The sequence below is a fragment of the Aspergillus udagawae genome (genome assembly GCF_001078395.1).
Source record: "Aspergillus udagawae IFM 46973 DNA, scaffold_6, whole genome shotgun sequence".
Lineage (NCBI taxonomy): Eukaryota > Fungi > Ascomycota > Eurotiomycetes > Eurotiales > Aspergillaceae > Aspergillus > Aspergillus udagawae.
Genome location: NW_025091269.1, coordinates 1,748,628 through 1,768,899, shown reverse-complemented (window position 1 = coordinate 1,768,899; position 20,272 = coordinate 1,748,628). Strand labels below are relative to the sequence as shown.

General features: G+C 50.2%; 7 protein-coding genes across 7 annotated transcripts; 2 read left to right on the top strand and 5 right to left on the bottom strand.

The window, feature by feature from the left end:
- Window positions 1-493: 493 nt before the first annotated feature.
- Window positions 494-2,690, bottom strand: Aud_008375 (acetoacetate--CoA ligase family protein; the record flags this gene model as incomplete). The annotated part of the gene is made up of 2 exons (XM_043293252.1): window positions 494-2,353; window positions 2,451-2,690. 2 exons carry the CDS (start codon window positions 2,688-2,690, stop codon window positions 494-496), a joined length of 2,100 nt encoding a protein of 699 aa, XP_043149187.1.
- Window positions 2,691-4,457: 1,767 nt separating this feature from the next.
- On the top strand, window positions 4,458-6,497 carry lcb2 (putative serine palmitoyltransferase 2; the record flags this gene model as incomplete). The annotated part of the gene is made up of 1 exon (XM_043293251.1): window positions 4,458-6,497. The coding sequence occupies one exon, from the start codon at window positions 4,458-4,460 to the stop codon at window positions 6,495-6,497; it is 2,040 nt and encodes a 679-aa protein (XP_043149186.1).
- Window positions 6,498-7,709: 1,212 nt separating this feature from the next.
- On the bottom strand, window positions 7,710-8,996 carry Aud_008373 (PQ-loop repeat-containing protein; the record flags this gene model as incomplete). The annotated part of the gene is made up of 1 exon (XM_043293250.1): window positions 7,710-8,996. One exon carries the CDS (start codon window positions 8,994-8,996, stop codon window positions 7,710-7,712), a length of 1,287 nt encoding a protein of 428 aa, XP_043149185.1.
- Window positions 8,997-10,132: 1,136 nt separating this feature from the next.
- Window positions 10,133-10,966, bottom strand: Aud_008372 (uncharacterized protein; the record flags this gene model as incomplete). Its single annotated transcript, XM_043293249.1, has 3 exons — window positions 10,133-10,341; window positions 10,388-10,605; window positions 10,656-10,966. The coding sequence occupies 3 exons, from the start codon at window positions 10,964-10,966 to the stop codon at window positions 10,133-10,135; spliced, it is 738 nt and encodes a 245-aa protein (XP_043149184.1).
- A 945-nt stretch (window positions 10,967-11,911) lies between these two features.
- On the bottom strand, window positions 11,912-14,606 carry Aud_008371 (SH3 domain-containing protein; the record flags this gene model as incomplete). Its single annotated transcript, XM_043293248.1, has 7 exons — window positions 11,912-13,048; window positions 13,123-13,277; window positions 13,329-13,695; window positions 13,740-13,813; window positions 13,863-14,015; window positions 14,148-14,501; window positions 14,579-14,606. 7 exons carry the CDS (start codon window positions 14,604-14,606, stop codon window positions 11,912-11,914), a joined length of 2,268 nt encoding a protein of 755 aa, XP_043149183.1.
- Window positions 14,607-15,732: 1,126 nt separating this feature from the next.
- Aud_008370 (serine/threonine-protein kinase) lies at window positions 15,733-17,667 on the top strand (the record flags this gene model as incomplete). The annotated part of the gene is made up of 1 exon (XM_043293247.1): window positions 15,733-17,667. One exon carries the CDS (start codon window positions 15,733-15,735, stop codon window positions 17,665-17,667), a length of 1,935 nt encoding a protein of 644 aa, XP_043149182.1.
- An 889-nt stretch (window positions 17,668-18,556) lies between these two features.
- Aud_008369 (mitochondrial 54S ribosomal protein uL15m) lies at window positions 18,557-19,565 on the bottom strand (the record flags this gene model as incomplete). Its single annotated transcript, XM_043293246.1, has 2 exons — window positions 18,557-19,178; window positions 19,243-19,565. 2 exons carry the CDS (start codon window positions 19,563-19,565, stop codon window positions 18,557-18,559), a joined length of 945 nt encoding a protein of 314 aa, XP_043149181.1.
- Window positions 19,566-20,272: the final 707 nt, after the last annotated feature.

Here is a 20,272-nt window from a genome sequence, read left to right as displayed (position 1 = left end):
TGTCTGGATGAGCGAACATGAGTCATCCTCACTCATCAGATTTGGTACCTTTTTTGGGCGCATCCTCTAAATGCGATGAACATTTCCCACCGTTTGTCATACTATATCAAATAATCACTATCAAGCTTGCTTGCATCACCCAATACGGAATCTATATCAACATAGAAGGCTGGAAAAGTGACTTTGACATACGGTTTGACCGTCACAGCAGGCGTTCAGCTTAGTCACACGGGGTAGCTGCCTTAAGTAACTATCAGGTGAGTGGCTGAATTGAGCAGCAATCAAGGAATGTCGGATTCCTGTATTTGATGCTCCTAAGGCAATAATTATTGTATTCCCTGGTGGATGATGTTCGTTCGGTCTTTGACTTCAATCTTGAGGAGACGATAGCTAGAATTTAAAATCGGGGTTGAGCCTGCATTACTGTCTCTATGGTCTATTTTATTATCTTTTCGTACCCTCTGTCTATCACCGTTCTTCGAGCAGGCTCCGTCTATGGATGCTCAGCAGCCCAGTTCCTATACCAGTCCAGGCAACCAGCATTCGCAACACTTGCACCAATTTTGATGTTCAGTCCGCAAAGGATCTGCTTCACCGCATTTTCGACTTTTTTGCCGTTAGATGTCACTGGAATTTCAGGACATACATCCACGATACCCGGGACATGCCGAGGACTGAGCTCTTTGCGGATAGTGGTTTGAATTCGCGCCGCAAGGTCCGCAGGCATAGTTGTGGGCGGCTTGCCATGCGAGGCGAGCTTCACAAATAGTACCACAGTCTCGTCAGTATCAATGCCCTCTCGCCTGCGTCCTACGCACAAAGAATCTTCGATTTCCTCAGCAAAGTGTTTCAGGAGGATGTTGTAGATTTCCGCACTTCCGAAACGAACACCTGCTGGCTTCAGGACGCCATCGCTTCGGCCAAGCATGTGCACTCCTCCGGTGTGTGGGTTGATCCGGACAAAGTCGCCATGATGCCAAATGCATGGGCCGAAGACGTCAAAATAGCTCTTGCGGTATTTTTCCGCGCCAACTGGCCCCGGTGGCCAGAACATCACGGGTTGGGCGGGAAACGGTTTTGTACACACGAGGTCACCGGGCTCATTCGCGCCGCTGATATCAGTTCCAGCGTAGTCGTATGCCGACACCGCCATTCCGAGAGAGCGGCATTGAATTTCGCCTTTGTAAACAGGTAAAATGGGGCAGCACGAACAGAACAGTGAAAGGATGTCGGTACCGCCGGTGATCGAACCCAGCATAATGTCAGGATGTATGGAGGAGTACACATATTCAAATGTAGAGGGCGCCAGAGGAGACCCAGTGCTGAAAATAGCCTTCAGCGTTTGCAAGGTCACTGGCCGATGGGGGTGCTGCGATGGTTTCAGTGAGGCCTGCTCCAAGATGGAAAGGTATTTTGCAGATGTCCCAAAATGTGTAATTCTCAACTCATCGATTAGACGCGGCATGGCCATCTCCCCGTTCCCTCCTTCTGGGTCCAAGGGTCGAAAAGGAGAACCATCGTAGAGGACGATGGTGGCACCGCTGGCAAGACCAGACACCAACCAATGCCACATCATCCATGTCGTGGTCGTGAAGTAGAACAAGCGATCTCCTGGATGAATGTCGCAATGGAGCACGTGCTCTTTCTTGTGCTGCAGCAACGTTCCTAGAGCTCCATGGACAATGGGCTTGGGCGCGCCAGTGGTGCCAGACGAGTAAAGTATGTAAACAGGGTGATCAGGCTCAAGGCTCGCAAATTCAAGGGCGGCTGATACATTGGAGACAGAAGCCAAAAATGTCTCATATGTACACGCTTTTCCTTGGGTGAGCTTTACTTCATCGACGTTGAATTGATGCGACTTGACGGTCTCGAAAACTACCAGCAGCTGAAGCTCTGACAGCTCAGAGACAATCTGACGGATCTTTTCATAGGCACTATGCACTTTGCCGTTATATAACGAGGCGTTATCGGCAAACAAAATCTTCGGCTCGATCTGTCTCAGGCGCTCCAGAACCGCGTGTACTCCTGTATCGGGGGACACGCCGGTCCAGAAGGCACCTATTGATGTCGTCGCCAGCATTGCAACAACCGTGTTAGCATGGTTGCCGAGGAAGCCTGCCACACGATCACCCGCCTGCAAGCCTGCCTCCTTGAGGGAATTGGCACACTTGCGGACGCGTTCCCGCAGCTCTTTCCAGGAAACAAATTCTCTGTCAGATTCTGTGGCAGAAATCACTGCAGTGGTATCTTCGGCTGGTGAGGTTGCCGGGTACAGCAGGTTTTCCGCAAAGTTCAGTCTGCTTCCCTCAAAGAAGTGAGGCCTGGGAAAGAGTACTTTCTCAGAAGACATGACCTGGCCAAGATCAGTATTTCTGTTCTTTGACGACGGGTACAATACCACGAATACGGAACCGAGTCCTATCAAGATACTCTGGAGTAGAGCTACTCACCCGCTCATACGGTTTTTGCGCTTTGATATTGGTATAGTGCCATATCTCCTCCCAGAACTCGGAAGGCTTAGATATACTCCACTGCCAGAGGTCATTATAGCTCTGAAGAGAAAGTTGGTACTTTTGATTCAATCTCTGCATGAAATCATATATCTGGGTACTGTGCGGATCTGAGTGCCGCCATAGTTCTTTCGCCTCCGCGGACACCTCATGAGGCTTGGCAGATCCGTTGATCGTCATGCTTGTTGGCTTGCTGATAGACGAGAATCGTTTTTCAGGCCTCCAGTGATGTATAGACAAGAGAAAAGAAAAAGAAAGATTACGGGGCTGTCAGGATCAGGATGATCTTATAGCGTGGCGGCCTTCCGTTTCCGTCGAGTACGACTGTCTTGGGGAAGACTACCAGGGATGACAACCGACAACGCGATCAATAGAATCACTGAATCAATTCTTGCGAAGGAAATGAAGATCTAGGATCTGCCATCTTAAAATTATACGATTAGACACCATTCGACACGTTGAGCCAGTGATGGGGAATCGCGGGGGCGGAAAGGATCGGAATGGGGAGCGGGTAAGGGGAGAGTCTTCCGCCCCAATGCTGCTCCTGTCCGCGGGCCATGGCCTTTGTGCTACTACGTATAGTGTAGGATTGTTCAATGGTAGATGTGGATAGTTTACGATGTAGACCAACGTTTACAATAATCAGGGTATAAGTCTCTAAAAACACACATCTGATAACTAGTGATAGGTACTATTTAACCACAGCTTATCACATCTTAAGGTGAATCTAGGCGCAGGGGTAGCTTCAACATGCTTAGAGCCAGTGTCAGGCACCAGGCACGTTTAAGCGGAGGTCAGCTTATGCCTAAGGCAGATACTTCTAATAATGCTTTAGCTAGAGTCTGGAGTCTGGACACATTATTTTGAAGCACTCTTTGAAGGACTAAAGTAGTTTGAGGTAATATCCTTAAAAAATAATCATGAATCAGACCACGAAACAGAGGTTGTTCGAGTTTGATTTCAAGATAATGCCAGTGCCCTTGCCTTGCCCCTTTCCTCAAGACCCCGACTCCAGGAAATCATTGGAGCAAAAGAAGACACCACGAACGAACGAATATCAGGGTCAAACTGCATGGCAGTTATCGAAAGGTATCTACTGTGCACTTGTCCAGGGGCTGTGGACCTGTAATGTACTGTAATATTACACTCTATCTAGAAGACGAGCTAAATCTGCAGGCAATTCCCCCTGCATATGGTAAGCGGAGTACCGCATTTGTAATCCGTGGAACAGGTTTGTGCTCTCTCTGGTAAGGTACGGTTAAGTGCTAGGTACGTTCACAGCAAAAAAAAAACCTTTCTTCATTTTTTACGACCAGTTTTTCTGGTACTTTTCGATTCTAACGCTCGTCTCAACCCTGATGAGCTTGACAATGTTCTTCTGAGGCATTTTCTGTATTCCTCTTTGATCTCCTGGATTGGAGTACCGTACGAATTACTCTCCATCTGCATCAGGGCTCCGAGCCCTCCACGTGTGAGACGCAGAGAGATCCATCCGGGTTCTTCGGCTTGGATTTCTGCCTCGAGTGATCTTACTTGGTGGTACGTTCGTCCGTGATCACCCTGAATTCCTGCATCGATGCCCCTTTCACCGCGCCGAATCTCCATCAAGCCATCAACAATTGCTCATCTACATCTTCTGAAACATTGAAACCTGGATAAAAAATAAATCGAACTCAAATTGATCTGTTGTGGTTGACTCAGGTTTACAGTGCATTGGTGTTCTTCTCCCAACGTCTGTTTCTCTCAAATTCTCTCAGTGGGGAGGGACATACACGCATCATATTAGGTATCTAAAGAACCAGCGTTGTTGCCTCACGGGTACTCCGTATCTCCTGCCACAATCACTATCTGAGCACTGCCGCTTCTACAACTTTTCTTTCCCTTCTCCCATTACGACGACTCCTGAACGACTCTCCGGTCTTCAATTCTGTCTAGTCCTTTCCTGCGATGCCTCGCCGATCTGCTACTTCCCCTTCTTTCGCCAACGACTCTTCCAACCCACCCTCCTTTTCGCCTACTTCGGGAAAGGGCGGTATCGCCATCAAAGCTTCTACGTCCAAACCGAATCGCTTCACCCAGCTCTTCTCAACATCCCCTAAGTCCAAATCCGAACCATCCGCCCAGTCCGCTCTCCAGGCAGCTAGTGGGAGTTTCCAACCCAGTCCCGTCGCTCCGCCGATCAGTTCGGCATCACTGTCCCTACCGACCATTTCTTTATCGACAGCCACTGCGGGCAACCCCAACATGGACGAACCTCCGACCACACTTTTCCAGCCTCCGTCACCCGAAGAGGCCCGTCGCCTGGCCAAGCAGCATGCCCAATTTGGCCCCATTGGCCATCCAAGCCACCGCTACTCGAGTAGACACCCTGGTGGTGTCTTCCCCGAGCCGGTGATGGACGAACCGCCCTATTATTATCTTCTCACTACCTATATCAGCTACTTGATTTTGATTGCTTTCGGACACGTTCGTGATTTCTTCGGGAAGCGCTTCCGCGAGGAGAACTATCGGCACCTGAAACCTCGTAATGGATACGGTGCTCTCAACAGTGATTTCGACAACTTTTACGTGCGCCGTCTCAAGCTGCGTATTAATGACTGTTTCGAACGCCCCGTGACCGGTGTCCCCGGAAGATACATCACCTTGATCGACCGGGCCACCGATGACCACAACAAACACTTCTATCTCACCGGAACCACAACGGATACCTTGAACCTGAGCTCATACAACTACCTCGGATTCGCCCAGTCTGAAGGTCCCTGCGCTGATCACGTCGAGGATACTCTGAGGAAGTACGGGATTAGTGCTCCTAGCACTCGCGCTGAGGTGGGAACGCAAGATCTTCATGCTGAAGTCGAGAGTCTTGTTGCCAGCTTTGTGGGCAAGGAGGCCTCGATGGTCTTCTCGATGGGTTTTGGTACAAATGCAAATATCTTCCCGGCCTTGGTGAGCAAAGGCTGCCTGATTATCTCCGATGAATTGAATCACGCATCAATCCGCTTTGGCGCCCGTCTGTCAGGTGCGTCCATTGGCATGTTCAAGCACAACGACATGAAGGACCTGGAGGCAAGGCTGCGTGAAGCCATCTCTCAGGGCCAGCCACGTACTCATCGCCCATGGAAGAAAATTCTCGTCGTCGTTGAAGGACTGTACTCCATGGAAGGATCCATGTGCAATCTTCCAGGTCTCATTGCGCTGAAGCGTCGCTATAAGTTCCATCTCTTTGTGGATGAGGCGCACTCAATTGGAGCCATAGGTCCCAAGGGGCGGGGTGTTTGTGACTATTTCAGCATCGACACGAGCGAGGTAGACATTCTGATGGGGACCCTTACCAAGTCATTTGGCGCCAATGGGGGCTACATCGCCGCTGATAAAGCGATGATTGACAAACTCCGTGCGACCGATTCAGGTATTTTCTACGGCGAGGCGCCAGCTCCTGCTATTCTGGCACAGATCTCTTCCGCGCTCCGCATCATTAACGGTGAGATCGTTCCGGGCCAGGGTGAAGAGCGGTTGCAGCGTTTGGCCTTCAACTCTCGATATCTTCGCCTCGGGTTGAAGCGTCTTGGCTTTATAGTGTACGGTCACGACGATTCGCCAATTATTCCTGTCCTTCTTTTCAACCCTGCCAAGATGCCCGCCTTCTCCCACGAGATGCTTAGAAGAAAGATCTCCGTCGTCGTCGTCGGATACCCCGCCACTCCTCTGGTATCCTCTCGGGCTCGTTTCTGCGTTTCTGCCGCGCATACCAAGGAAGACCTTGACCGCGTGCTGACTGCCTGCGACGAGATTGGCAATGTCCTGCAACTGAAGTTTTCTACTGGAATTGCCGGAGGCGCTCTACCCCCCGATGAAGCTATGGGCCATCCACCTGAGAAGGAGATGGAATTGCGGCGCAAGCGGTCGCCGAAGATTGTGCCTCCTCGTTGGCGTATTGAGGATGTCATCAGACGGGGTGTACAAGACGTCCAATCGCCACTGTACTAACTGCCTGCATGACGAGTCACGAAGTTCGAGGGCAAATTGTGCCCGTCCTGGCTTTCTTTCCCACCCGAGATACAAGCATGTCGCTTGATCATGCGCTATTGTCGAGTCGTGCGTGGGATGAGCGGCCAAGAATAAGCCAGATTCGGTGATGCTGGTCATGCCGCGTCGCAAGGTTTTTCAGCACTTCTTGCCCTATAACACTAGACGGTTCGCTTCAATCGTCTGTTGATCGTTTGATCTGTCCATGAAGACTGTCTAGTTTGAAACAAAGTCACGAGTATGTGAACAATGAACGAATACGCCTTTGCGGAACCTACGATGACCAAGCAACTTCTACCTTCTTCGGCGAGTATCTCGGCCGTTCCACTGATGAACGACATGGAGAACCCGGCCGCTTGCTTTTAATCATTATTTTCTCACTTCTATCCTTTCATTGTTCGACTTTTTAGACCACATACCAAAATTTCCGGTCTTCCCAACCAAGTGCTGGAGGGTTCGAATTGGGGCCGGCTCTTAATTGCGCTTAATATTGCGGCCCAGGGCTTGAACCTTGCTCAGGTTGATGAAAGTGGACTTGCCGAGAGAGATTTCTTGGGCGGAAGTGTACCTAAATGTTTATACTTAGATGACTGTTAATATATTATTTTTTACACAATAAGGATATATCCACGAGTCAAAAGCCTGTTCTTACAGCTAGCATCCCTAGACAGCGTCATTAGAAAAAGTAAGGATCTATTCCCTCGATGAATAATCTAAAGACCCGATATCATAGCATAGTGTAATGCATAGCATGATGTATAAACATGACTAGACCTCAGTAACGTGCTGATAGCACAGGGAATATCTAAGCAAAAAGGAAGGCCGTCGCCTAGGTTGAATAGTAGGTGACGATGAGGAGACGCCATCGCCAAATACCAAAAGCGGAACAAAGTGTATGCACATGCATCATGCCGTCAGAAACGGCCAGTCATGACAATGATCCGTCTATTCGTCTACGTCCAGAAAAAACCCCATTCCCAGAATGCAACGCCAAAGACAAGAAGAGGCAAGAAAAGGCGAGAAGAGGTGAGAAAATGCAAAACACAAGGACACAATGGAGGTGTACTCCATGAAAGATAATGGTCATCAAGGCGTTGAAGCATGCACGCTGTGTTGTATGGAAAAAGGGAATAAGATATCGGTGAGACAGAAAGCAGAAGGAGCCGCAAAGATCTAAACAGTGCCGTATCTCTCTCGTTCTCCACGCAGGAGCGCCTGGCCTTCCTGCACAGAGGTGTCGTGGAATTCGCGCTGAGGGGAAACGGAGGGGATCCAGCCCCTCATCCAGCCCCGGACGCGGGTCCACCGGCTCCTCCTTTCTTGGTACATGACGCGAACAATCTGTTCTTCGTCGCCGGCGCCGTATATGAGGAACTGCAGGCCCATGCAACCGTCGAGAAAGAGGACGCCAAAGGCGCCGAGGAAGAAAGGGATGGAGAGGCCAACCCATTCCAGGCGATTGTTGCCGTCTGCGCCTGCCCATCCGCGACCACCCCCGGGGGGAAAGTCGTACCATGCGTTGGGGTTGGTTGCCAGCGAGGCGGAGTAGAAGAGGTTACCGCAGAAGGCGGCCATGAAGAGTAAAGGGGAAAGCCCTGCGGTGCTTTTGCGGCGGTAGTTCTTGATGAGTTGAGGGGGACGTGAGCCGAGGTAGAGGACCGTTGAGATCCAGGAGGAGATCCGGCCTATCAGCTCAAGGGTGTTCTGTTGTGAAGCCGCGGGCGGAAGGTTGTGTTCGGCGGGCTGTGCGTTGGCTACAACGGCGCAGAGCGCCGACGCCAGAAGCAGAGTGCGCGTGGAGACGAGTGGCAGGCTGGGACCACTGGCTGATCTGGTGATCGTGCGACGAGACGAGCTCAACTTCTCGTTAATATATAGTAGTGGCTGGCTGTCTATCGCGATGGGTGCCGATTTCTTGAGTAGCTCCTCATCCTTTGTGGCTGAGCCTTCCGTTGCAGGCTTTTGTGGTGGGATATTGATCGAATCCTCCTCTGACAGCGGCACTCCCTCAAGGATGGCTCCGGTGTCATCGCCATGGTGAGAGTGAGAGTGGTCACGGTACGCGACCCTTCGGCCTTTGTAGTGTGTATACCAAAAGAACTGAAACACTAGGATGACGTCCACCAAGACGTAGTAGGCGGCTATGATCACTTGCCAGGTTGCCTGCCTGGTAAACAGAGCACCCACAAGGTTACCCGTATCCCCAAGACACCATTCAACGAGAAAGAACAGGGACAGGCCGGACGTTGACTGCAACTGGGAGTTCTTGTATATTTGGGGAAGCTGTGCAAAAAGCCAGGATATGATGCTGAGCGTTCCAAGAATCGAAGATAAGAGCGCGAGAGGCGTGGGAAGGCAGATATGCAGGTGGGACGAAACGGCAGCTAGGAATGGTGACGAGGGTTCACAGTGTTCTGGAAGAGCGGCTGGCAAGACATTGTATAATAAGGGAGGAGGCATAATGAGTGACTCTATTCAACTCACAAATACCCTCTTGCTGGCTCAGGGTACCTGCTAATTCCCAAATGAATGCGGGGAGATTCTGGGGAAGTACACAGGAAAGAGCAAAGCGGAGCGGGAAAGATGTCTTTCAACAACATGAACAACGAAGAGTCATATGGTATGTTCTTATCCTTGGGGTATTCTTGACACAAAGGAATCAAGGCTGATAGAAATGATATCGTTGAATGAAGGAGTGAAAGAATACAAGGACTCAAAGGCTGTGTGTTCTGTCCATCCTTTTGGGGGAGTCACACTGCCCCTTCGAGTATGGGTCACGAGTCAATCATTGTGGGCTCAGCTGAGAGAGAGACCGACCACTTGCATTGATACAGGCACAAAATGAATCACGCTCCACAAGCTGATAAATTAGCATTTAGTCGATCTCTCAGCAGATAGATAACTCCTGATCTGTATTGGCGTATCCTGCTGATACCATTGGCTGCTTCATTTCAAACCGCCGCCGCATTCGGACTAGGACGGGATCACTGACTAACATCTGTTCGTAAGATAGGTGGTCACGTGCCAACCCTCAATACTACATTACAATCATCATCATCATCCTCCTTTGATAAGAATCTGGTTTCCGGTTTCATTGGTACATTACCGACCCTTATCGTTTTTGTTTATCAAAGTTCTACCTAGTTTATGACATCAAGGTCAGGTGATCAGCAGCACTCCCATTATTGTGCGTACCAAATGATCCATTGTCGACACTAATACTATGTATTGTCTCAAGAATGCTCAAGCGTAGAGTGGATTGAAGGATCTACTCGACATGTGAAACGCTTAACTCCGACGTCTTTTTGTCACTGCCTATTGGGAGCCTGGAGCGATCAAGGCAATGTTTGCAGTTACCCATGGTCTGCCAGGCATATCAAGCGGCCGTCCATCAAGCACAGAGCGCGCTACGAATATGCGGGGCATCACTGCACAGCTAATCTTCGGGAGCAAAATTAACAATCCATCTGCTGCTGCATAGACAACATGAGCGAACCGAAACCACAAGCAAGGGCATGATGGAAAGTAGTACAACGAATGAGGACCGTTCTTATTGCAGAACAATTCAGAATCACGTGCATCACCTCATGCCAGGCTTACCACTCCCCACAGGAAACGCAAGCATCAGGAATTGTCACTGTGTGCACTATGTCTCGAGCGGCTCCGATGATGCCGATGGGCATGGTGGCGATGACTGTGATGACTGTGATGATCGTGATGACTGTGATGACTGTGATGCCCATCATCATGATCATGATGATGGTGACGATGGCGATGGCGCTTATGATGATCCTCGCCATGCTCACTGTGATCCTTGATTCGATCCCCCACAAAATTTCCTAATAGCGCACCACCCAAAGCACCAAGAATACCATGGTTCTGTTTATGTCCCAGATAGTATCCAGACGCACCCCCCAGCAACGTTCCAGCAAGGTCTCGGTCCTTCCCAGATGAAGCAGATCTAGACCTAGACCGCGATCCGGATTTGTCCTTCATCGCGCTGCTGGACGCGCGGGATCGGCTGCGCCGCGATCGGGAAACATCTCTATGTTCGTCAATATGCTGGTTGCTGTAAGGCATTAGTTGAAGAACAATCGAATGACGAGGAAGGTGACATACTAATACTCAGCGTTGCTGCCCTGGCGACCTCTAGCTTCGTGGTTTCCGGGCGCATGCTGGTACCCCAGCGCATCAGACGGGCTCAGAAAATCCCTCTGCGGCGGTTGCTGATACTGTTGCGCTTGCTGGCTCAAATCATGCTGGGAATTGTAGGCACCCGTATACTGTTGAAGCTGGCCAGGCTGCCCATATTGTTGCTGAGACCCATAATCATGCGGGGTGTTCTGGGGCGCATAGTACGCCCCGCCGCTAGGGTGCGGACCTGGGGCTGCAGTGTTATAGGGTGGGTACTGGCCATATGGGTCCGACATCTTTGGGAGTGAAGACTTGCGAGAGGCAAATGGATTCGTCCAGAGTAAGAGAATTGCAATTTAAGAAGAAACAGGCTGAATGATGTCAGACAATGCTTTATAACGAAAGATTCGATCAAACATGGATCAGCTGTCCCGTGCGGCTGAGGCGTAAGCTGTATGACTGCGTCGGCACCAGATGACCTTCCCGCGCGACATCATCCAGTCACGGTACTAGGGCATTCCACATAACTCAAGGAGACCCTCGAGTTATGTGCTTAATAAGGGTGTCAAAGCGACACAGTCTAGAAGATTAAAGATACCGCTATCAAGAAAAGGCGAAGCCCTACACTGGTGGCGAGACAGCAAGGCTTCGTTTACGATCTACCATATTCATAATTAGGAACCTAGAGCGTGTGCCACAGAGTGATCTGCAGGATATGTTTACGTCTTCATTTGTAAGAGGTAAGAGTTATGATAAGAGATGCTAACCTGGCTGTAGAGCAGAGGAAGCATGCAAGAGTCGAACAAGCCCATATTTGCCTCAGGGTATCCCAATAGACGTAAAGCGAGGAAAAGAAAAGAGAAAAGAAAGATCGAGCATAGTAGGGAAAGAAGGACGACATCCCAGCCAGCGCAAAATAGCTTGTGATAAACTCACTTGTTCAACGAGGGGAACAGAACAATGAAACAAACAAGCTGGCAGCAAGGGGCTTTCGCGGTCTCTGAAAAGGGGTTTACACCAGCGCCCTTTTGAGTTGAATGAGAGAAAAGGGTAATGAGAGGTTGGGGAAAAAAGCAAAAAGGAAAACTGTATAACGACACGGTTTTAGACCGGCTAGAATAGAAACGAGCCAGTGGGAAGTATAGCTCATGTATTGCGCCCAGCACAATCGAGCATCTGGCTATCAGAAGAACCCCGATAAAAGTTTGACGACATTTGCATGACCTACATCAACAGAGCAGTCACAACGCTGTAACGCTTACTGTCTTCGTGGCAGTTGCATTTCGCAAACGTCGACCGACCCAGTCAGCTAGCATCATGTCCAACTGGCTGCTCATTTCCTTCAATCTCCTGCTTTCCTCCTTGAAAAGGCTGCCCGTGATTGGATGCTCAGGACCAGCAGGAGGGATGTTCGAACTATCGTGCACAATAATGTACAAATCGCGGATGTCGTTCTCATCGTCCAAGTACGACCGCAGACTAGCGTCGCTCCAAGTCGGGGTTTCCGCAGAAAGTCGTCCCGTTGGAGAGGCGACTGTATCAATGCCCTTGCTCTCGCTGGCGTTTTCGGCCGGGGAAACCGGCGGCGAGATTGGGGAGACAGAATAATCTTTTGGAGAAGACAAATCCGTTTGAAGGCCATGTGGTGCACTGGCCTCGACCGGTGACACACTCGCAGGCGACTCTGGTCTTCGGTCATGATATGAGTTCTCCTGTTTCTGCGGAGATCTCTGCGGCTGAGATGTCACAGAGGGGTGGAGTGCAACCATCCGATCGTAAGGACTTTGTCTTTCTTCATGCTGGAACTCAACGGTATCGATCGTAGCATCCCTTGCGATTACCTCCTCAGGATCCCGCTTTGCGGAAGAATCTATTGTGTCAATAGGAGACAATACCCCGTCTCCCGCGTCCTCAGAAGTCATTGAACGCGTAGGCTGAGGAAGAATGTCGTCGTCCTCAGAAACCACTTGTCGGATTGTATCAGTCTTTTGTTTTGCCTTTGTAAGCGCCTTTTCACCACTTTCGACGGCAACAGGCGCTTTGCCATGCTGAACCGCATGCTTGGCGGGCGAGGTTGCAGGCAGAGTCTGCTTCTGGGACTTATTTGTCTGCTTTTGTGCCGGGTTCCCCTTCGCTGGCCGTGGCTCAGGGGACGACACGGACTCAGAGGACGTCTTAGGTATGGGCGACGTTCGGGATAATTCGCCTGAGACCTTTTCTGGCTCCTCGGATTCATCTTCGGTGGATTTGCTTCTTTTATCCTTCCGCTTGAATAGCCCACTCAGCATCCCTGGCTTCTTGTCCTTTCTCTTCTTGTCATCCCTGCCTTTGTCGTTTGCACCCAATGCTTTGTCAATATTGTCAAAGCTTCCGCGACCCTTGAGACAATTCCAGCACAGTTAGCACCATTTATACGCGCATTTCCCCCCTGAATTGACGGATGTATACGCACCTCCTTTGTCTCGCTCGAGAGCCCGCCACTGCTCACTTCGTCACGAAGCAAATTCGGCGTCAGAGATATCTTCTTAGTCTCAACAGTGTCGTCTTTGAAGAACGAATCCGTGTTCCTCACGGTACCATTCCGAGATCTGCTGACAGTAGGTTCACCTAGAATGTCGATCAGGTCTGGTCCAGCAAAACACAACAGAATTCGCTTACTGGCTGTCTCAAACAACTCCTGGCTGGAGCGTTGCCTCTCGGGGCTCGTAGAGCCAGTCTGCTGAGATTCTTCCATGTTTTCCGACTCATCAGTGACCTTGTCGCGATTTGACTTCGGTCTGAGCGGCTCGACGACAATATCATCATTGTGATCATCCTGCAGATCATCGCCATCGCGTATGATCTCTCCGCCATCGATAAGAGAGTCTCCGTCGTCTATTTCATCCTCGGTCGACCAATCAATATCGGACGCTTCAATGTAGGTCGGAGCGGTGAAGGTGACGTTTTTTGCATTCCTGCGGCGCATTGCTTTCTTTAACGGATTTTTGGATTTCTCTGAATTGTCACCCAGCATCGTTGCTGACAACTGCTGCTGTTAGAGAGTCCTAGTACTCAGCGGGTATCACCTACATCAACATTTCGATGCTTGTTCAGCCTTGCAAGTCTTTCTGTGGGTGTTTCTATATGCTCAGCTGGCAGATACCCTATAAACTGTCAGGGAACGGTTTTGGGGAGGCCGAGGAGAAATTCTACCGATGCTGCCATCCTTGACGATTCGAACGAGCCACCAGTAGCTGTTGCTATCGTCGAGAAGGACCATTGTATCTCCTTTTGCTGCGTTGGCTTGTCCATCAACCGTGGCGACAAAATTGTGAAGGGCGTAGACGAATTCGAAATCAATATCTTCTAGTCGATGTAAGCCATGTGCATCTGGAAATTTCGAGAAGTATGCGGGACATGGGGACATTGCATGGCAACAAGAAGTGCAGCGCAACGAACCATCCCACGAATATCAGAGTCCCAAGATCCGGTGCTTACCATCGTCAATTGACGGCGAACTTGAGATTTTGTCCATCAAATCATCATCCAACAGATCGTCACTTTCTTCGTCTGCGAGGTCGCCTTCTTCTGAACCATGGCCTCGTCCATGATGGCCTAATCCTGCATCCGCAACGTCCATATCGTCATGAATATCCATTCCATCATGGTAGTGGTCAGCGTTCAGGTGGCTCTCGTCCAAATTGGGGCCGTGTATCATCTCATTTCTTGCGTCTTGATCCGCATGGCGAAGGGTATGTTCCTGATGGGGTGCAAGGCCGCTGCCTGTATTGAAGGAATGCTTCGAATGATCTTTAGCGGAGGGAGCATGGTGATCTTGAAGGTCCAGCGTGTCTACCGCGAGCGAGTCAGAATCTCAACGACACAGCTCAGGGACTTTGCCAGTGCGGAGTGATTGTTTCGGGACATACCAGCTCGGACGATTCGAGGTCTTGTCATCTTCGACTTTTCTCGGATACTTGGTCCCTAGACAAGCGAGGAAATTGTATTGAGAGCTCGAAAACCGAAGACCGAGGAGCGACTGAGAAATCAGGCGTCATCGATGTCGCAAGAGAGAGCAAAACAAGATTCGACCTAGTAACGATTGGTGTGGAGGTAAAAAAAAAAAAAAATAAAGTAAAAATAAAAACAAAAACAAAACAGAACAGGAATGAAAAGATCGAATTGAAGGAGACTCTTGTCAATTAAAGACGCAAGGATAAGTGTCCAAGAGTCTGAAGTCAATCAAAGTGACAGCGCCAGCTTGGTCAATTTCGCAGAGAGCGTTGGCTGAAGGTGTCAGGGATAGACGGTCAAATAATGGCAATATGGCCCGCAAGACGAAAGAAATACTTCCAGAGCGATTCTTGACAAGAACAGGCCAAACTAGGAAGAAAAGAAGAGATATGCAACACCCGTGGCCGTGTCAATGACCGGGTAACCTAACGTGTTCCCCAGACTATCAAGACAACGTCCGAAAGGGGGGTGTCCAGAATCTCCAAACAAGCGCCCCTTGCGCGCGCTTATTAGGATTGCCAGAGCCAGGCACCTAAGCCAGAATGCTCTAACTACGATAGGGTTAGCACGTGCTTGTTTGACCCTAGGGCAAACAATCGAAGGACCAGTCCCACTGATCAGGTGACATAATGGGGTCCGTATGATGATAAAGCACCGTTCATTGGACGGTGAGCAAATCAGTGTCGATCTGCCATCCCCGCACACTGCTCACTTTCCGAGCCTTCGCAACAATCGTCCCGTCATCACCCGATACACCTATCCTTGCCCATCACCTTCATCTCAGATTCGACGCTTCAATAATCTTTTCATCCAAATCTCTGTGGACAGGTGACCCATCATCTAGTTATACTCCTCTTTCACTGACTCTCCTTCATCTGCAAGTGGAGCCTCTTCTGTCTGAATCGTACCACCCTTTTTTATGGTTGTCCCCAATAATCGGCAGAGTTAAAACACAACGGACCTCCGTCGACCCTCCCATGTAGTCGTCTCATCGTATCATCGCGAAATTCAGCAACCTCATCACCATTTTAGCTTTTCCACTTATTACGGAGTTGTCCTCTTTGAGGGCATGGCTCATAAAGAAAGGAACGGATTGGCAGGCTTGAAGATCGAAACTTCCTTTCAGCGACATCAGTGGCAGCGGCCTGAAGGTGGCCGGGGAGCGACGGATGATGGCAGTGGCATCGAGGGCGACCGTACCAACATCTTTCACGATTCTGGCGCGCGCGGTTGCGGTACTGATCAAGACAACAGTATACTGAGTGGTCTTCATTCAGCGACTCCTCCAATCTCGGTACCTCGTCACGATGATCGGCACACGCACGATGTCAGCTATCCTCATAAGCCAGAAGAGGTTTCGGCCTCCCCGCTTGAGAGCTACATCCAGAATCGACGCCCCTCCATCAGCTTTGACCCTAACGTCACTCTAGATTCTGGCCAACAGCAGCCTCTCGAAGAGCCACTTGCCAAGGGAGATCCGAGAGATCGAGGTCTATTCAAGTATCAATCAAGAACTTCAGGCTTAAGAAATGCTTTGTCCCAAGAAGACGATAAGGAGCACGATGTGAAGCAGATCGACTACAACGCTAGTCCCAGAAGATGTCGTAACCAGCGTATCTTTCCTACTGGATATCGCGGAAGTTTCCCGACTAGCCCAGAGGAAGAGGTTCCTATGAGCGCTGAACTTGACCGTCCAACATCCTTGACTTCTAATTCAACTGTATCTCCTATCAACGATGAGGTTCGAACACCGCCGGAAAGTTCCAAGGACCTCTTATCGCCCATCTACGTGGCGTCACCAATACAAACGTTCGCTTCGCTCGATGACCGCAGTTCTTGGTCCGCAGGTGTCATAACGCCATTCGGTAGCAAGCCAAGGGGACTTCGAGGCTCTACGCGTCAGAGCTCTCGCCGGTCTACTCTGTCGAGTGGCAAGTCCCCAGCCAGCACGTTTCTGTCCATGTGGAATGGCCGAGAAGAGCCCACTCCACAGCCAGATGACGAGGGTCAAATGGTTGGTACTGAGTATGTGCTTGGGAAACAGATTGGCTTTGGCGGTTTCAGCACTGTAAAGGAAGCATATAAAGTTGAAGAGAGTGGTGAAACCCGACGCCTCGCTGTAAAAATCGTCCGCAAGCAGGTCTCTGGGAAGAGCGAGAAGGAAAATGACATGGTTCAAGCCGAGTTTGATCACGAGGTCAGAGTCTGGCGATACCTCAATCACCCGAATATCTTGACGCTGGATGCGGTGTACGAGACAGACTATGCCACTTTCTGCTTTACGAAGCTGGCTATTGGGGGTACCCTCTTTGATCTTATTCGCCAGAACCGTCAAGGTTTGGATATCAAGCTTGCCAAAAAGTATACCTACCAGCTAGCATGCGCCCTGCGATATCTGCATGAGGACGCCCGCGTTGTGCACAGAGATATCAAGCTTGAGAACTGTCTACTAGACCCTCACAAGTCCCAGGACGGTACACAGACGTGTACTCTTGTCCTCTGCGATTTTGGCATGGCTGAATGGCTAAACACGGACAATGAAGGAGACTCCCCAGGCCCTTATGACGATGCCGCGGACCGTCCACCACCGAGGAACATTGGCCCGGCCGGGTCGAGTACTAGTGTTGCGGGAAGCTTGGAATACGCCTCCCCCGAGTTGCTTCTCTCAGACAATGGCGTGATTGATCCTTCAGTGGACATCTGGGCGTTCGGTGTCATTGTCTATACTGTCATCGTTGGATCACGTCCATTCCAGGACTCCTTCACCCCTCGTATACAATCGAACATTCTCAACGGAACCTGGGACCGACAGGCCGTCCTGGGTGACACCAGCGACCCGCAAGTTGTAAAGGACAGAGAAGCTGCGCTTGACCTCATCCAGGGTTGCCTAGACATGGACACCAGAAGGCGCTGGACTATTCGTGATGTGTTGTCATCTCGTTGGTTGGATGGCTTTTCCGAAAATATGCAGGACGGTAGCAGCGACTCAATCTGGAAGCTTTGAGTGCTTCTTTGACGGCAGAATTGCCGGCACTTTTTGATATTCTTTACACCTCTTGAGTGCTAAAGACTGAGATGAACTTTATGATTTATGTGTGCTTATTTTGATGGTCATCACTGGCGCTCTCTAATGACAGCACGAGGGCTGGTGTTTCGGAATTGTTGATCATCTGTGATACCCTTTGTTTTTCTCGACGAGGTTTGTTTGCTATGACCTTTTATGGAGGGATTGATATCCCGTGCTTTATTTTTTTTTATTTTTTTTTTTTTTTCTGGATTCGTTCCCAACTCATCTATGGTATACTCGGGCACTTCCGCAAGATGAATGGTTTATTGAATTCAAGGAAAAGTCACACGGTGTTAGCGAGCATGGCGTTATTCCTGGCTGGTTCTATATGCGTTCTTCACTCAATGGCTTTTGCATGATGTACATATCTCCAAAAACAGCTCTCCTGCTCATAGCCTGCTGAATTGATTTAATCCAAGCCTCGCCTTCGTCTATCTCTGTAATTCGTTTCCCTGTGACTGTGACCTACATGGCTAATATGCGAATTACCAAACCACTTGGGGGTGACGGGGGGGGATTGCTCTGTATTGACAATAACCCATAAGCTTCTCGGTCTTCGGCCTTCGTAGATTGATCCGGCCTGATATTGGGCTAAGTACCATGCCTGCTGTTTTGACTCGGTCAACGAAAGCAGAGGGCGATTGGAAAAAAATGAGAGCTACGCGACCAAGGTCTAATATTCCATTCATGCAAAGTATTTATACACGTATTCCCACAGGAAAATCGGAAGCCAACAAGACAGAATTTAAACGAAGAAGACAGGCTAGTTATACCAGGAACATAAGTCAAAAACATGGGAGCTAGACACGGTAGAATTTTATCCTCACTACCAAAGTCTGTTCTCCGGTAGCACCTTCTCCTTCTTGACGCCAGCAGACGATTTGCGCTCCGCCGGCGAGCGGAAGAACAAACTGGGTCCCTCGGACGGTTTGAGCAGATGGCTCAGATAACCCCGATGGGCCGGGTCACGGTAGTACTCGATATCGCGACGCTTAGTTGGGTCCGGGAGCCGGTACTTGTAGCCCAATTCGCGCATGATATTTGACTCGGTGAGATCCTGGGCCTCGAGGCCGGCGGCCTTGAGGAGGGCGTCGCTGGCGCTTTCGGGCGACCACGCGGTCGAGATGAACGGGTGCGTCTCACGCTTCATGATGCGGGCTATGGCAGAGCGGGTGTAGAATCTCGTTGTCACGGAGCCGCCAGCGGCCTCGACGGCAGCGATGGCGCTGGCGGAAGCGCGCGACACGACGATGTGGATGGGTTGCTTGAGGACGTTGCCTTCAGCTGACGCGCCGCGGCCCAGAAGCTTCACGCCGTCCTTGGTCTGGTGGATGCAGCGGGATTTGGCCAGTTCGCGAATGGTGATGGGGCGGGTTGGGTCGATGCGGCCTTGGTCAATCCATTCCTGGATGCGGTCGAGGTTGGCGGGTGCGAGGTCGAGGGCGAAACTGCGTTGCCGAATGTTAGAGAATCTCCATCATCTTTCTCTGCGCTGACAAGAGCGGGACATACACGTTGTTAAACCCACGCTCACCGTGCACCACAATCTCTGGCGTCTGACCACCATTGAATCCCGCGGGGACCTTCCCATGCTGCTTTTGACCCTTGTGACCACGTCCAGAGGTCTTACCCTTACCGGACGCTGGACCACGACCTCTTCTAATTCTCTTATTGTACGCTCCCGGGGTATCGGACAACGACGCTAAAATGTGTGCATTGCGGCTCTGTTGCTGGAATTGTGGTAGGAGGAATGTCAGGGGCGATGCTGTCGACACAGCTGGTTTTGACAAAATCTGTTGCCACCTCAGCGGCAGCATCTGAAGACTGGGACGCATTGTATCTGTGGGAGGCTGATGGTTGTGGTTTTCCGCTTCTGCATTGAACTGATATTACAGGACAAAGATCTTCGGGATGCGGATGCGGAGAAATGTCGGACCGGGCATCATTGGCTCCTCTGCCTGAGGATGACTACTACGAATTACCCTTCTAATACACACATGATATCGGAGCAACTCTCATATTATCTCGTACTTATTTATCAAAGGATTCTGGCTGTGATTGGATTTTATTGTCTACTGGTTCTAGCGAACAAAAGCTTCAAATAGGGCCGACGCAAACAAACCCCCCGCCCCCCCGGGGGAAGCACCTAGCCAGGCAGCTATGGAACGATTGCTATCCTAACCGACACTTAATACAGTTTTCTTGCAGCTTACCGAGGACAACTATAGCCAGGGAATGCAGATAATCAGCCAGTCTGTGGAAGATTATTCGCTGCTTCCTCGTGTACGAAGGCAGAGGGACATCATAGTATCATCCGTTTCTCTCTCGTCCTCGGACCGATACAGTGAAATCTAACCACGCTCTTGCGCATTGACAGTCCATGGTCTTAATAGGTACCTGACCAGGCTGTTGGCTAGGGGGTCGTATATGTACAGCCAGTATCTCTCGCTGTACTGATAATTGACTAGGATAGGTGTATCCGGAACAAGGTGTTGAGGAGCACTTTAAAAGTGCCAGATATCGCCTGCTATATGCTCTGACT